At 38.5% G+C, this 16,780-nt stretch overlaps 1 protein-coding gene across 11 annotated transcripts in view; it reads right to left on the bottom strand.

Moving 5' to 3' along the window:
* Window positions 1-16,780, bottom strand: part of FANCD2 (FA complementation group D2) — a 47,791-nt gene that overhangs the window by 30,223 nt on the left and 788 nt on the right. For 6 of the 11 annotated variants that reach the window (XM_070576530.1, XM_070576523.1, XM_070576527.1 and 3 more), the window contains exons 2-17: window positions 15,641-15,733; window positions 14,309-14,449; window positions 13,405-13,472; window positions 13,128-13,231; window positions 12,684-12,744; window positions 11,691-11,743; window positions 8,765-8,843; window positions 7,732-7,856; window positions 6,871-6,958; window positions 6,218-6,322; window positions 5,632-5,732; window positions 5,170-5,278; window positions 4,668-4,703; window positions 4,270-4,413; window positions 1,949-2,083; window positions 628-759 (exon numbers count right to left, since the gene is read on the bottom strand). In XM_070576530.1, the coding sequence (XP_070432631.1) occupies window positions 628-759; window positions 1,949-2,083; window positions 4,270-4,413; window positions 4,668-4,703; window positions 5,170-5,278; window positions 5,632-5,732; window positions 6,218-6,322; window positions 6,871-6,958; window positions 7,732-7,856; window positions 8,765-8,843; window positions 11,691-11,743; window positions 12,684-12,744; window positions 13,128-13,231; window positions 13,405-13,472; window positions 14,309-14,449; window positions 15,641-15,704 (1,545 nt within the window). In that variant the 5' untranslated portion in view covers window positions 15,705-15,733. Of the gene's footprint in view, window positions 1-627; window positions 760-1,948; window positions 2,084-4,269; window positions 4,414-4,667; window positions 4,704-5,169; window positions 5,279-5,631; window positions 5,733-6,217; window positions 6,323-6,870; window positions 6,959-7,731; window positions 7,857-8,764; window positions 8,844-11,690; window positions 11,744-12,683; window positions 12,745-13,127; window positions 13,232-13,404; window positions 13,473-14,308; window positions 14,450-15,396; window positions 15,559-15,640; window positions 15,734-16,780 lie in introns of all 11 variants that reach the window. The other 5 variants (XM_070576521.1, XM_070576531.1, XM_070576524.1 and 2 more) reach the window with 1 other exon arrangement.

The raw sequence follows: 16,780 nt of genomic DNA on the forward strand, positions 1-16,780 counted from the left end.
GTCTGGTCCTATGTCTTCCCAGCCTGACCTCCCACCACCCCTCACCATATATCCTATTTGCCAGCCATGCTGGTCTACTTTTCATCCCTGGCACATCAGGACTTGGGTGCAAACTTGCTTCTGTTCAAACTGTCCTCTGCCTACATGCACTCTCCTTACCTTCTCTCATGAAATCATTCCCATCTTTCAAATCACTCAAATGTTATCTCCTCTTTGAAGACTTCTTTAGTTTTCCAGGCATAATTAATTACTTCTACTCTGGCATATCTATAGCACTTATCTTTATTATAGAATTCATCATGTTATATTTATAGTGACTTGCTTATGTGTCTCACTTTCTGTCATCAAAGGCAAGGATTGACTTTCATATTCACAGCACCCAGAATAGAGCCTGGCACATAGTTACGTATAAAGTATTTGCTGAGTGAATTAATACATATACAGATATGAGTTATATTTTCTATTATTTGCCCATAACCTCACTTCCTTCCCACCCCTCTAGCAATGATAGTGTTCAATATCTAGAGTACAAAATAAATTGTTGCTAACTAACAGATATCAGATATCTCTCAGATATATGTAAGAAAGAAAAGTGATTCAATATATGTCACTGGAAGAACCAGATACCTTCACAAAGACAGCATTCAGTCTCATAGCAGACAGGTTTACAACTACCAAGTCTAGGAGGATATCCAATGCAGTATCAACTTCGGCTTCATTCCCGCTGCAGATATGGGTCACTAGCGCACCAACCACTTCCTATATGAAGAAGAGTCAATAAGACAGTGTAAAGCAAAAATGTGGTATGGCCATCTTAAAGGGGTTCACACCTGAGGCCATTCTAATCTCAACTGGGTTAAACTCCCAGCCCAGCCTTCCCATTGTCTAATTCTATTATCTAGTTTTCATTAATGTTGGAGTCAAGAGACTTAGGATTATGCCAATCTAACTGCACTACCATCTTTACTTATTTCCCATGATTTATCAGGGAGCACCGTCTAAGCCCTCCTGTTTTTCCTCCTTGGTGTAGTCTAGTCTTTCTCTTTCTTTTTCTCATATGGGTTACATACTACCCTTTAAGCTGTGGTTGAACTTAACCTGCTGAAATTTACTGAAAAGATGGCACTCAAGGAGCTAAAGGTTTTAAAGGATTTTATGGGTTAGACTTCTATGTTTCAAGCATACATAAGTCATGATAGTGTCTCTAAGACATTGATGTGGTTCCAAAACAGATCTTAGATGCCATCGCCCTTTCCTTTATATTGCTCTCCATACCAAGTCATAGGGTTTTCTGAATTGTAGTAGCTCATACCAGATGAATCTATCACTGCTTTAAATTTTGTCTTCATTTTTGAAAGTTCCATTCAAATGTGTTTTACCATTGTTAATAATAGTATAGCACATAAGACAAATACAAAATAAGACATTTTCTTCTTTGTTTTTGTAATCACCTTGCACCAATACAGCCCTCCCTCTCCGGAAGTGTTACTAAATTTTGTGTCTCATGTTCATGGGAATAGGGTTAGGCCCTCAGGCATTTTTCCTTTGTTTTTCACCACACCTTTTTCTAGAGAACAACTCCAAGATCCATTGGCAGTTGATTATTTGCAGCTGAATTTTAAAACTCATTCCTGTACTGTGAAAACTGCCTAATAACCCCAGTCCTTTAAGCCAACGTCTATTTGAAGCAGACTGGATCTGGACCTTTGTTTTGGACTCAGAGAATTTTAGAGCTCAAAACACAGAGTTAGATCCTCCAGTCCAGTCTCTTCATTTTATCAAGACTAGGACTAGAATTAAGTTTTTCCAGCTTCCAGTTCAGAGTTCTTTCTCCTTCAATGCCCACCAACCAACAAGAAATAAACATCAGACCACACCAAGTCACTTAGAATTGCATTTCTTTCCTTTTCCCTGTTCCCTCCTTTCCAAAATAAATATTTCAACATACCTGTTGGCAGTAAGTGTCAAAAAACTTAAATGCATATTTATATAGCAGACTGCCAAACAAAATTATACTCTGGTCCAGGGAGTGCAGGAAACTCTGAGCCAGCGACAGAATGGATGGACAAACATCCTTAAGAACCTTGAAGGGGGAAGAGGAGAGAGAAAAGACGCTGTGGAAGAAACTTAGTTACTACAGCACCCAGAGTTGCTCGCCCTTTTGGAACATGAGAGCTCTCCTCATCAACTCTCATTCTAATCTTAATCTTTGTTTTATTCAGAATAATCCTTCATCATTCTGAGTTTTCTCTCAGGATCAATGGAATTCAACATATGGATATAGAATTGACCATGAAGCTCAAAGAAGTTAAATTACACACCTAATATTAGCACTGTTCCTATCTGCCCAATTTGGGACTAGAATCCAGACCTTCTAAATCCCACCTTCCTAGTCATTCTACCTCCCTGGGGATATACTGGGCCTGCTCTCCTTGGCTGTGATTTGAAATCAGTCTATAAGGTTCAATGCTAATCACTGATTTCTTTTAAAGAAGATCAAGAAGAGAACTGCTCATGTCCTACCAACAGAGCAGTAGATGGACATTAATGGACAGAGTAAATAACCAGTTATTAAGTCCAGCTTCTTTACTAATATCATCACAATAAAAAAAACTTAAATTAGGCATTGAACTGGGTATAATGCTTTACCAAGGAAAACACAACAAAAAATTATATTTGGGGGCTGGTGAGCGGTTAAGTTCATGCACTCCGCTTTGGCAGCTCATGGTTTGCCAGTTTGAATCCTGGGCACAGACCTACACACCACTCACCAAGCCATGCTGTGGTGGCATCCCACATAGAAGAATCAGGGTGACTTACAACTGGGATATGCAACTATGCCCTGGGGCTTTAGGGAGGCAAAAAAAAGAGGAAGATTGGCAACAGACGTTAGCTCAGGGCCAATCTTCCTCACCAAAAAAACGAGGGGGGTGGAGGGAGGGAGGGAGGGAGAGAGAAAGAGAGAGAGAGAAAGAGAACCACTGCTTGTGTGAATGGGTCTCTTGTTCTAAAAATTAAAAAAAAAAAAAAAAAAAATTACGTTATCGGAAGTTTTTTATAATTGCATAATAATAATATAAATAAATAAAATGATAACTAAAACAATAAAAAAAAAAAATTACGGGGACCGCCCAGTGGCGCAGCAGATAAGTTTACATATTCCACTTTAGTGGCCCGGGGTTCACCGGTTTGGATCCTAGGTGAGGACCTCCACACCACTTGTCAAGCCACACTGTGGCAGGCGTCCCACTTATAAAGTAGAGGAAGATGAGCATGGATGTTAGCTCAGGGCCAATCTTCCTCGGCAAAAAAGGAGGATTGGCAGAGGATGTTAGCTCAGGGCTAATCTTCCTCAAAAAAAAATTATATATGGTTTCTGCCCTCTGGAACATTATAGCCCAAAAAATATGTGATTGCCAGAAACAAGCACAGAAAGGACTGCAAGATAAAGTAACACAAACATTAAATCTATTCCTGGATATAAAATCTTTAAGATCCAACTACATATTCTCATTTGTTCCTAAATCAAGCCCCAAACCACCATCTACCCAGTTTTCTAAGAAAGTATACACCGTTAGTATCCTGCTTATTCACCTGGAAAACACCATTCCTAGCTTATAAAATTCCAATTTAATGGTTTATATTTCAACAGGAATGATCACCTAAAGCTCACAGTGTTGAATAGCCAAATAGTGATGGCTCAGGATGCATAATTATGTCTCTACTAGCATTCCTCTGGTCCTGTTATGCTCAGGGCTTTTTAAAACTACTCAGAAAAAAACTACTCAGAACAGGATACAGAAGGCAAGTCTGTCAAAGCTGCAGATTGCACAGAGTTAGACAACTGAAATGATTAATGTAAAATTAAGGTTCAAAAGTCTCAATGGGCTCAAACAAACAAGATGGAATTTTATATGAGGGTGGTAAAGCTTTTCATTTTAGGTTAAAAATCAAGTTACATAAATACGTAATTAGAAGACCTGAGTTAAAACATTTACTACAAAAAAGAATTTGGGGTTTGAGTCTAAATTCAAGACAAACCAATTTTGTGACCTTTTTGATAAAACGATGAAAACCAATCTTAGGTTGGTTTTATTAACATCATAATGTCTCAATCAAAGTAAGTAATAATCCTACTATGTTTTGAAATATACTGAGCTCCCTGTCAAAGATCAACACTCAGCAAAGGAGGCGTCAAGATTCCCTCACTGGGTAGGAAACATTAAAATGATCTCTCTGTAACTTTCAGACTGATTCTCTGACACTCACCAAGTAATGAACATAGAAAGTACTCTGTAGCAGCTGTTCTTGAAAGCAGCCTGATCGAATCTTATTTCTTAGCACCCTCTCAATGTACTTCTTTGTCTGAGTGTTTGTGCTATAGATGATGAGAAGCATCGTCAGGTCAAAAATCTGTTGTCAACAAATATGCAACAAGAGGAAAACAGTTTAATAAATCAGTACATGTACTACAATAAAACAGTAGCTCTCAACTTTTTCCCATTAAAACACTCCCATGGGAGGACCTACATTTTCACAAAACCCAGAAATATTTTTCAGAGAAATAAAGTACTACAATTATTTATCATTGGCATCTTTTAAGAAAACATTGGAAAACAAGTGAAAGTGCCTGCAATACTTAAAATTCATAAATACATGAACATTACCTTGTGTTCAGACCCTGAGGGAGTACTTTCAATCGCCTGGAAAAACAAGGGTCACAAAATATTACAACACATAAGTAGAACACTTTTTGCCTTATTCAAGATGCCCTGTTCTCTTGAGAACCAATCTGCCCACCTGGCAACCATTATATATCATTTCTACTTGATTGACTTTTAAGACTTTTATTTCAGGGCCGGCCCCGTGGCCAAGAGGTTAACTTCCTGCACTCTGCTTCAGCAGCCCAGGGTTTCACAGGTTTGGATCCTGGGTGCAGACCTAGCACGACTCAATCAAGCCATGCTGAGGCGGCATCCCACATACCACAACTAGAAGGACCAACAACTGAAAATATATGCAACTATGTACCGGGTGGCTTTCGGGAGAAGACAGAAAAAATAAAAAAATAAAAAATACTTTTATTTCAACCTGGTTTTACTTACACATCTGTCACTGATTGCCACCCATTTCCTCCCTAATGTTCAAAGTTCCAAAGATCTCACTCACCTTAATCCAGGCTTCAGAAATGGTTTTCTCATATCTAACAGCTGACTTTATTACATCAAAGAGAAGAATAACACAGTCCTGACCGCTGTTTTCTTGATTTCCTGAAGAACTACAAGCAGCAGAGGGAAAAAAAAACATTCTTTCACTTACTGGAGAGGAACCTGTAAGAACTGGGTTCCTGTTTACTAGCCACCTGCCCTGGAACAAGTCATAGCTTCATACGTAAAATGGCTAATAAACTTGTCCTGCAGCCTATCTGGGATTGATCTGAATAGCCAAGAGAATACACACACACACACACACACACACACGATTTGAAAAACTATACAATATTACATGAGTGTAACATTACTACCATTATTTGTTGGTATTAAGATCTACTGACTTGGCTTTAGGATAAATGTCACGCAACTTTCCTTGCCTATTTGAGAAAAAGGGTGGAAACTGTCTATGAGCTTATACCTTCTTCGTCCTTTACTTTTCAACCTGCTTTGGGAAGTCTGCAACTGTGATGGCAAAACACAATGCTGCAGATCCAACTGCTCCCGAAGCTCAGAAATTACCTGAGGAAAACATATATTAGCTATGTGTTCGGCTCATTCATAGTGGACAGGCACAGTCCATTCTCTCAGTAGGAGAACCATAACAATCTCCTGAAAGACTAAGAATTATTATTAAATGTTAGACAAGGTATTTTGAAAAACAGAGTTGATGAAAATAGCTAATGCTACCCTTCAAAATTCCAGAATTCCTTGAGGTATTATGCTAAAATAGCAAATATAACCTGTAGCAGCTTATATAGAACAATAAATCTGGCTAATGGCTCGACTCTCTCCCCTGAATACTATCTGGATTAATCAGCATTACCGATTAGTTTGGAGAAAGACCAAGGCAACTGGAACCTATTAATTTAAATAATTTATCTTGATGTACCCTCATCTGGTTAGTCTTTTTTTAACTGCTGAGTTTCACAAGGGCACCACTGCTGTTCTCTTTACTCTCTAGGATCGAGCACCCTATTGGTGCTTGTTGGGAAATTACAGAGTACCTCAAGTGCATCCGTGGTTGTTACGGAATGAAGAATGAACTTGATTATCACAGGTAAATCGTCCAATCTGACAGATGACAGCTTACCCATCACCAACTGTCGGACCTAAACACAAAAAAGCATGAAAATCTTAAATATTTTCATGTTAATAACTCAACCTAGTACTGACCTGTTAGGTAAAATTAGAAAAATTACTTCTGTCACTCAGTTTTCTCAACTGTCATTTAGAAAGAAAAGCACCATGTTTTATTTTTTTCCAAATTACAAGCTTTCCAGTGTTAATGCCATTGTGTCTTCAAAAACAGACAGGTGATAAATGTAAAAGTCTTATTATCTTACATTTTGGAGCCTGAATTTTCCAGTGGCTAGGGGGAGGCATAAAAAATTGTTATTCCTATGGGAAGCAGTTTGTAAATATGCCGGCAATATAGAAGATTTCCACTAAAACTTATTGCTTAAAAACAGAGCAGCAAATCTATTATGGTATGGCATATGAAATTCATCAAAAAGAAAAAAGAGATCAGGTGTCATTCAATATTATTTCAAAATGAAATTTTCATTACAGAAGATTGCTCCTAGGCAATGACTGACTGACACTGGTTCTGGGAGGTGAGAAAGCTGTCTGTGTTTCTGGAGGGGAGAGTCCTTCCTACCTCAGATACGAGCTTTGGGTCAAGTCGGAGGCTGGAAAGGACATCCAGGATCGGGACTGTGAGTGAAGTATTCTCTGTTAGAAGGTCACTGTGAATGGTGGAAAAAGAAAAAAGTTGTGCAACTTGAGAAGGCTACACAAAAGGACAAGGTGGAACTAAGCAGGCAAAGTGGATGGTATAGTGCTATACCCAGAGGGAGCATCCTGCCCAAAAGCACAAAGGCAACAAATGACTGGACATTTTTGGAGGTAGCTTTGCAGACAATTATAGAAAAGGAAGTATTACAACTGAATTTGTTTTTTTATAACTACTTCTAGGATAAGCAAGGTGTTGCATTAAAACAGAAACACTATTACATAGGGATACTGTTCTCCCCTTAACTACTGCCATACCAATTACTATTTTTCACGTAAATGATAGTAAGCAATGGGTCTCAGAAATGGGTCTGACGCAATTATGTTCGTTAGAATGAACCATTTAGGGACAAAAGAATGTAAGTGTTTAATAAGCTCCAAAAATGATTTGGATGTGCAGTCATGACTGAGGACCCCTTGGGTGGAGGAAATGCTAAGGAAACAAAGGGATCACGTTTCAGTCTCCAGATACCAAATTTATATACCTAATCCTAAGCCAGACTTCATATTCGCAACACGTATACCATTTAAAAGAAAGTAGATGGATCCTCTCAAATATATAATGATTATTAGAAAAACAAGCCAAATCCCATACCCTACTCACGAAAGGCAGGTATCATCCTCTTTTATATAAAGAGGAACACATTACTACTACTCTTTTCATACTGCAATGACAAGGCTCCCAGAGCGGAGCCTTGCTCTGGATAGTGACAAGGTGCTTACCCACCTGAGTTCTTTTCCCACATCAGCATGCTGGGAATCCCCAACGATCTCAGGTAGGCTGGTGATGAAGTCATGCTGCAGGTACACTGGAGCAATACTGATCAGCTGCATGATCTTGGTGGTGAGATCCTGCAGTGGAGAAGACTATTAGAGTTGTAGCACGTTACACAGAATAGATAAAGACTTTCTACTCACAAAATGCAGAGCTAGAATTATTTTGTGTACAATATGACAACTATACACACTTAAGCTCAAAGCCTAAATTCAGAGGTAAATGACCCAGAAATTTTCACACATGGGATGGTATATAGAAAAACAAGCAGGGAAGATGGCAGTTATCTAACAGGTCTGTTATATACTTTATTTCATTTAATCTTTACAACTCTATGGAATTTGTGTGACAATCCCCATTTTTAAAATGTGAAGATATGTGTTGTTCAAGGACACATAACTAATAAGTGGCAGACTCAAAATTCCAGCCCAGAGAGACTCTAAAACTTATGCTCTTCCAAATAAAGATTTGGCCTTGGAATGTCTGACAAAAATTAGTAGAAAGAGTTAAAGAACTCTGAAAAGAAATGGTTCTTAAGCAGGCTCAAAACAGATTCAATTGTCCCAAAGTGCTTAAAAACAAATGACATAATTGCAAAAACTTTCTGAAATTTTCCTCAATATGTAATCAAATTAAAGCATTTGCAGTGAAGTACAAAGCATGGTTTGGGATCTCATCACTTATGAAAAATAAAATATAGTAATCTCTGTACTTTGAAAAATTAATGAATTTCTTTCCAAATATTTATTTATCTAATAAATGATATCTAGTCATCATAATTAGATAAACTTTTTTAGAGGAAATTTAAAGGGTGAAATACCCATGATTCTTAAATTATGAAAGCTGAAAAAAGCCAATGGATGGATAGAAAAATCTGCATTTTCTGTTTAGAAAGAAAAAAAAAGCCTGCAAATTCCAAAAGTTTGGTTAAGTGTGGAAAATTCACTCTCTAAATCCAAGAGAAAGAAAAAGTCCCAGACCCTACCTTGCCATCCACAACTCTGTCAAGCCATTTCAGTTGACTGATGATGAGTCGAGGCATGCTGATTCCATCAGTGTTCACTCTGAAATGTTAGGATGGGAAGACAAGGAACTCAGCCTTTCGCACTTAGACAACAGCAAGCATTAATACTGCACAAAACATTTCAGCCATTCAATTAACATTTACTGAACACTCACTATGCGCTGTGCTAGACACACAGGTAATACAAGAAAATCATAAGACATGCTTAGATATGTTGAGAAACGTCTGGAAGAAAAGGCACTAAACTGTTAACAGTGGCTACATCTGGGGAGAGTTTAGAGAGAGGGGAAGAAAGGTCTGGAGAGTACCTCTTAATAATAATGTAAACAATTAAACATAAATAAAAGTAATAAACTTTGACAAATTGAGTAAGATGAATATTTTAAAAAGGTAAAAAACTAATTACATCAATGTGGTAAGTACTAAAAAAGGCAAGCATATTCTGTTACGGAAACATAGAAGGTCAAATTAGACTGTTCATGAAAATATTGAAAACCATTTGTGGATGAAGAAATGTTGGCTCAGTTATTATTACTTCCCCCCAAATGACATTCTCTGCCTTCCTCCCAACCTCCCATGTCTAGTTCTGGACCACCTTCAGTTCCTTTTCTTGACAGCACGCTCAGTCCTTGTTTACTACAGTCAAATTTAACTGCCCTAAAAGACTTAGCCAGGACAGAAAGCATGTATGTGAGCCATTTAGGCAAAGCACAAATCTTTAAAGATAAATCTTCAAGTTTATTAATACCACATATAAGACCCTGAAAAAACACATATTAAAAAGGAGAAAACAAAATTGATGTATAATTCTGTCGCCCAGAGATGTCCACTATTAACATGCATATGTATATGCATGTATGTGTATGTATGTATCTTTTTTTTCCAACAAAATACTGGGCTGAAGTGTAAATAGTAATTTGTAGCCTGACTTTTTTCTTCAATTAACGTGTGATAATAAGTAGTCTTCTTTATAATTTTTAACATCCACATGATATTCCATTGTGGGGTTGCACCTAATTTACTTAACCAATCTCCTACAGTTGGAACATCTCAGTTGTTTACAATTGTTTGTTATTTTAAACAGTAATCTTATTCATTACTGTTTTCATTCAGAGTTATTACCTTAGGATAATTAGGAGACATGGTTGAACACTAAAGATTATGTAAAATCTAAGGTTTGTTTTTTTTTTTAAAGATTTTATTTTTTTCCTTTTTCTCCCCAAAGCCCCCCGGTACATAGTTGTATATTCTTAGTTGTGAGTCCTTCTAGTTGTGGCATGTGGGATGCTGCCTCAGCGTGGCTTTTGATGAGCAGTGCCATGTCCGCACCCAGGATTCACTTAACCACTCGGCCATGGGGCCAGCCCCTAAGGTTTTGATACACACAAGCTACTGCCCTTCCAGAATAACTGAACTGATTTATATGTTCCTTAGTGATGTATGAGTGTGCCTGTTCATTACACTCAAAAAGAAAGATCCTTTGAGAGTGGAAAAAACGCATTTATTGTTTTAAATTTGTATCTTTGATTATCAATGAAATTGAGCATTTTTAAAAATGCTTGTATTCCTTCTTTGTGCATTGTATGTTCATGACTTTTATCTACTTTTCTATTAGGCTGTTCATTTTTTTTCTGACCTAAAGTAAACTTTTTTTTTTATTAAGGTTATGATAGTTAACAACCTTGTGAAATTACAGTTGTACATCATTATTAGTCATGTTGTAGGTACACCACTTCACCCCTAGTGCCCTCCCCCCACCCCCCTTTCCCCTGGCAACCACCGATCAGTTCTCTTTGTCCATATGTTAACTACCCCCTATGAGTGGAGTCATACAGAGTTCGTCTTTCTCTGTCTGGCTTATTTCACTCAACATAATACCCTCAAGGTCTATCCATGTTGTTGTGAATGGGACGACTTTGTCCTTTTTTATGGCTGAGTAGTATTCCATTGTGTATATACACATATATATACACCATATCTTCTTTATCCAATCATCAGTTGCTGGACACTTACGTTGGTTCCATGACTTGGCTATTGTGAATAATGCTGCGATGAACATAGGGGTGCATGGGACTTTTGGAATTGCTGATTTCAGGTTCTTAGGATAGATACCCAGTAGTGGGATGGCTGGGTCATAAGGTATTTCTATTCTTAACTTTTTGAGGAATCTCCAGACTGTTTTCCATAGTGGCTGCACCAGTTTGCATTCCCACCAACAGTGTATGAGGGTTCCTTTTTCTCCACAGCCTCTCCAACATTTGTCAGTCTTGGTTTTGGATATTTTTGCCATTCTAACAGGTGCAAGGTGATATCTTAGTGTAGTTTTGATTTGCATTTCCCTGATGATTAGTGAAGATGACATCTTTTCATGTGTCTATTGGCCATCCATATATCTTCTTTGGAGAAATGTCTGTTCATGTCTCCTGCCCATTTTGTAATTGGGTTGTTTGATTTTTTATTGTTGAGTTGTGTGAGTTCTTTGTATATTATGGAGATTAACCCTTTGTCAGATAAATACTTGTAAATATTTTTTCCCAATTAGTGGGCTGTTTTTTTAAATTTTAAATTTTAAATTTTAAAAAATGGTACACACATACACTATAAAGTTGAAAAGGTACAGAATAGTATTCAGAGAATATCTAACTCCATCTAATTGGCTCCCCTCCTTAGAGACAACTATCACCAGCTTATTGTGTATTCTTCCAGGAGTATGTAGTTATTTAAACAGACAACATTTCAAAGAAAGACACCCCAGTAGTCACTTAAGAAACTGGCATCATGATAAAAATGACTTTCAGAGAAACCAAGGATGTTTCAGAGTAACCTTTTCAGAGAGAAACTTAGGTTCACCAGGGTACTTTGAGGATTCCAAGATAACTCCACTTACTTTTCAAAAAGAAATTCTGGCAATTTTTCAAATAAGGTTTTGATAATGGCAGGCTAAAAGAGAAGACATAGGGAATTAGGAGATGGTCTCAAGATAACCAACAGAAGTGTATAATTAGTCATAAGTGTCTCCAACAAGAGCTCTTGGAGGAAAAATTCTGCTACAATTGAAATCCTCTTATTAGAAGAATGTCCACATGAATGCTACCAATATTTTGAATATAAGCTGTTGGAATGCAAAGACTTTTCAATAATTTGTCTTCTGAAAAATTGCAAAATGACTATCAAGGCAATATTAGAATAATCAGATAACCAAAAATATTATTAAATATGATGCCAACTGTTAACCCATTAAATGCAGACTTTAAAAGATTACCAAACAGTTTGCAAGAAAAGAAGATTTCTCTTCAGAGGAACATGAGGCTCTTAGATTTAAGCTAATTAAATTATATTCAAGATCTCCAATGAAAAGGAAGAGGTAAGAGTGTGGGAAGATTAATACTGGGAGAGAAGAAAGGAGGAAAAATGGAGCCCAGGGTGGGAGGGAGACTTTTCATTGTATATATGTTTTTATAATTTGAGATGTTTAAAACATGTCAATGTATCGTCTACTAAATAAAAGAGAGAAAAAGGAGGAGAAAAGGGCAAAATCGAGTTAATAAGCACACAAAAAGCTAACTGGGAGGTGACACAGATGTGAATGTGGCAGAGATATAAAAGGTACTCAGAGCACACAGGATGAAGCTTTACAAGACAGGAATCAGAGGCTGAGGAAATAAACAAGACTTGGAGATGTACTGGGCTAATCTGCTCAGTCCGAAGATGCAGACGCTGCCCTACCAGACGCAGTTCAGCAACGGGGCTATGGTAAACTGCTGCAAACCCAAGCTCTCCCATTAAGCTGACTCCACCCTGTGCTCCGGCCACTTATACTTGGGCATACACCACAAATTGCACCCATCAAATGTTCACAGAAAAAGTGGTACAGTCTCACCTGTAATATGTCAATCCCCAGAAGCAATTTAATGAGGCTCTTAGAGTAAGATGTGCCCATGCTGTAAAAAAGAAATATTTGCTTTCTATTTTTTTCCTCATTTTAATGATTCTGTTATCCTTTCTTCATAAAATTGGTTAAATATATAAAGAGAAACTATTCTGTCAGATAAGAAATAAAGAACATGAGAAGACGGTTCTTAAGCCAGGGAGAAGTAGAGAGTTGAAATTCTATCAACACAAGTGAGACACATTCTAGAAGACACTCTGGTTCTTAGTCTCATAACTATAAACTTAATAACTTAAAGCCTAGGTTAAAACTCTGAGGAAAAGAGAGCTTTAAATCAAAAGTGAAATTCCAAAAAATTGCATTCTGCCCCACCCCTCTAGTCCAGTTAGTGTAACAGACTAAAGTTCAGCACGACTCCAAGCCTCTGCTCCACACCTGGCTTCTTCATCCTGCAGACGTTCACAAGACACAAGGCAGTTCCTGAAACTGTCTTGGTCCTCAATGTAAGACTCCAGGCCACTGATAAATTCTTCTATTATCTTAGTGACATTAAAAAAAAAAAGATAGGGTAAGAGTTAGATTTTTAGTTCAACGTTTGCTGTGGGTTAGCTAAATATCATTCTAGCCCATTCAACTTTATGCCAGAGTCTTTAAATTCCCAATTCCAGAGCACTGCTGGCAAAAGCAAAAGTACCAGAGAGAAAATACATACTTTGGGATAAGAAGGATGTTTCTTCAGAGTCTGAAAGAGCTTCTTTTGAAAAATGATTTGATCCACAGCTATGAGGAAAGAATAGTTGGTCACCAGAGTCTTTATCATCTCCTTCCATAGTTTTACTTTCCTAAAAGCCTACGTTTCCTGTCTGATGAAACCAATAAAGATACTTTCAACCAAATTTCAGAGCCAAATCTTCTAAACCCACAGTAAAACAGACTTAGCTTTGACAGAGGATAGTTCTTAAATGTTCTAAAAAAGACATGCCATAACCTTAGCTGAATAACCTATACCCTCAAAGCAGGGCTGTACATGGTTTTATAAATTTTCTCCTGAAATTATTCCAACACAGACCCAATTGTTCTCTGGGCATTAATTAATTTAATTTTATTTTTTGAGGAAGATTAGCCCTGAGCTAACTGCTGCCAATCCTCTTTTCGCTGAGGAAGACTGACCCGGAGCTAACATCCGTGCCCATCTTCCTCTGCTTTACATATGGGACGCCTACCACAGCATGGCATGCCAAGCGGTGCCATGTCCGCACCCGGGATCCGAACCCGCGAAACCCGGGCCGCAGAAGAGGAACATGCGCACTTAACCTATGCAGCACCGGGCTGGCCCCTAATTTATTTTTTCACAAGAAAACACAAAGTAACACTAGGATATAATATTTTTTCTTAAAAAAGAAAAAAAAGATTAGGGGTATTTTACTTTTAACATGCATTAATCAGGACCAAAGACTATAACAACATTCTCTAAAAAGCAATTTCAGTTTCATTCTTGTCTCAAGACGGATGGTGCTCCATTTCTAATCTTCATCGCCTCTCTACTTAGAAAATCCATGATTCAGTTCTGAGCCCTTTCAGTATACCCAGAGAAAAGATTTAGTTTACAATATTACCTAGTTGATGCTGACTCTCTCCTGTTTTAAGAATAATTCCCGATGTTTTAAGAAGCTTTACAAAGACACTGTCATTTTCTTCAACTTCACTATGAACACGAGATTTCTTTGTCTTTTTGGAAAGTGGTTGCTTCCTGGCTTCTGAAAATAGACAAAACTTTCAAGAATGTGACCAATAGTCAAGGAAAGATTAAAAAGTAAACCCTAGAATACAAACCCTAAGAGGAAAGTTGATGGATTCCTAAAGAATTACACTGGAATTGATGCTGTCGTGAAATTTTATCTCTAACAATGGTCAGTGATAGTGGTTTTCAAACAAACAAAACAATCAAATGGAATTATTTTCACCTATTGACTTTTCATTTGAAGAATTCAAAATGTGCTACCTGTAACAAGAATAAGCATGGAAATGTTTTCCACTCAAATTCTAAAGCAGTCAGGGTCTTTCAAGCTGTTGTCTGCAAACCACTGCATTGGAATCACTGGGAGGATTAAAATCATTCCTTAGGTCACATCCCAGAGCTACTGAATCACAATCTTGGGGATGGGGCCTAGGAGTCTGAACTTTTCTCAAGTTCTCTAGATAATAATCCTGATGCACATCAAAGTTTGAGAGCCAATGCAGTGCATGCAGGGTAGAAAGAATGGGGCAGGTCCTCTTGCATCATATCTTGGAGTACAAGGCTCAGACTGGTTTCACCCCAAGCCTTTTAACCTACGAAAAGTAATAAACGAAAACAAACAAGGAGTTGAAGTATGACTATCCCCTCTTCTCCTTTACTCATACAACAAGTTAGAATTGCCTTAATAGAGTAGATGAGGGTAATAAATGAAAAAGACCATCACCCTCTTCCTGTCAGAACTCTTAGGCCTCTGTCAACCACATTCTTACATGGACAGAGTCTGCACTATTTCTTTGCCTCTGGTGTGCTTGCTTTGATATGACTCCTTTCCTTTACACATCATCATCATAGCATTTATCTAGAACAGAATTTTTAAGGGAGGAAAGGGGACCATACGATTTTTCAAAGGGTAGGGACTACGTTGTATCTTTGTGTCCCAGCACCTAGATGATGCACAGCAGATACCTTCTGTAATAGTAACTCCTCTTAGGGATGTGGAGCCTGAGGCTAAGAGGCTGTGGGCGTGCCCAACGTCACACATGGAAGTAGAGGCAGACACTCAATCCCAAATCTCCTGAGACTAGATTCTATGTGCTCTATCCGTTAAGACTTGATGACTCCCAGCACCTGAAAGCAGGAAGTCTACGTCTCTTTAAGTGCCTCACACATTTGCTACAGGAAATTAAGCAACAAGTGACTAGACACTTACGGGAGGCATCTTCTGTCGGGCTCTCTTTCTCCTCAGATTTTGACAGTCTTCTTTTGGAAACCATTTTGATCAAAGTCTTCTGCAGTTAAATTACTTTTTAGAGCGAAATCAGAGAACAGAAGTTACCCTCTAGAAGGTAGACAAACTCTGAAAATTTAAAGCTCTAGCTCAAAGAAAACTACTCCATCCAAAACCAAGGAGGTTCTAGTCTTTACACTAATGCTATCTAAATGCAGGTGCTGAGGAAACTTCCACTCCTCTCTCTGGCCAATACTCTGTTGCTTTCAAGACTTGTTTACTTAGCTGCCTCTTTAGCCAGACCACTTTCTCCTGCTGAAGGATAAAACCCACAGTTCTCTGTCTGACACTCAAGATCCTTTACCATCTAGCCCCAAGCTACCTCTCCTTTAATTCGTTAATCCAATACTATACCTTAGGGACTGTGCTAGGTGCTGGGGTTACAACTATGAACCAGACACGACTCCTGCCCTCAGGGAGCTTACAGTATAGCAACTAGTCTTGATATAGTTATTTAACTACATTTGTGTAAGTGCTATAAAGGAAAAGCACAGAGTGCTAGGCAGGCTCAAAAGGAGCTTTAATCTAGGCGGGGGTGGGGGTGATGAAGAAAAGCAGGGACAATTTCTCAGGAACAATCTCTTTGGGAAGGTGACTTTTAAGCAGGGACATGAGGGTTGAAATAGGAGTTAGCCAGCAGAAGAGGTACGAGTCCAGGCAGAGAAAAACTCAACACTGAACCGGAAGGAACTTGTAGAGTTAGACAGGAGGCTGCGGAGGCAGGGGAGGGCCCGAGCCACAGGACCTTCCAGTCTGTCTCGCAAACCAGAACCTTCCCGGTCCCAGCGCTTTTGCACAAGGTGTTCCTTTCCCCTGAAATGCTCTTATCTGCCTGGAAACGACCAGTCATCCTTAAAGACAGGCAAATGTCATCTTCCCTGAAAAACGTCCCTCCTGTCCCCACGGGAGTTTGCTGCTCCAGCTTCCCTGCTCCAGAGTTTCTCCAGGAGCCCCGACCACATCACACTAGACTGGGGCTCCTTGAGAGCAGGCACTCAGTCTCATTTATCTCCGCATCCCCAGCGCCCAGCAAGTCCCTGGCATAGACAGAATCCCGAGAAT

Source organism: Equus przewalskii, chromosome 15, assembly GCF_037783145.1.
Source record: "Equus przewalskii isolate Varuska chromosome 15, EquPr2, whole genome shotgun sequence".
Lineage (NCBI taxonomy): Eukaryota > Metazoa > Chordata > Mammalia > Perissodactyla > Equidae > Equus > Equus przewalskii.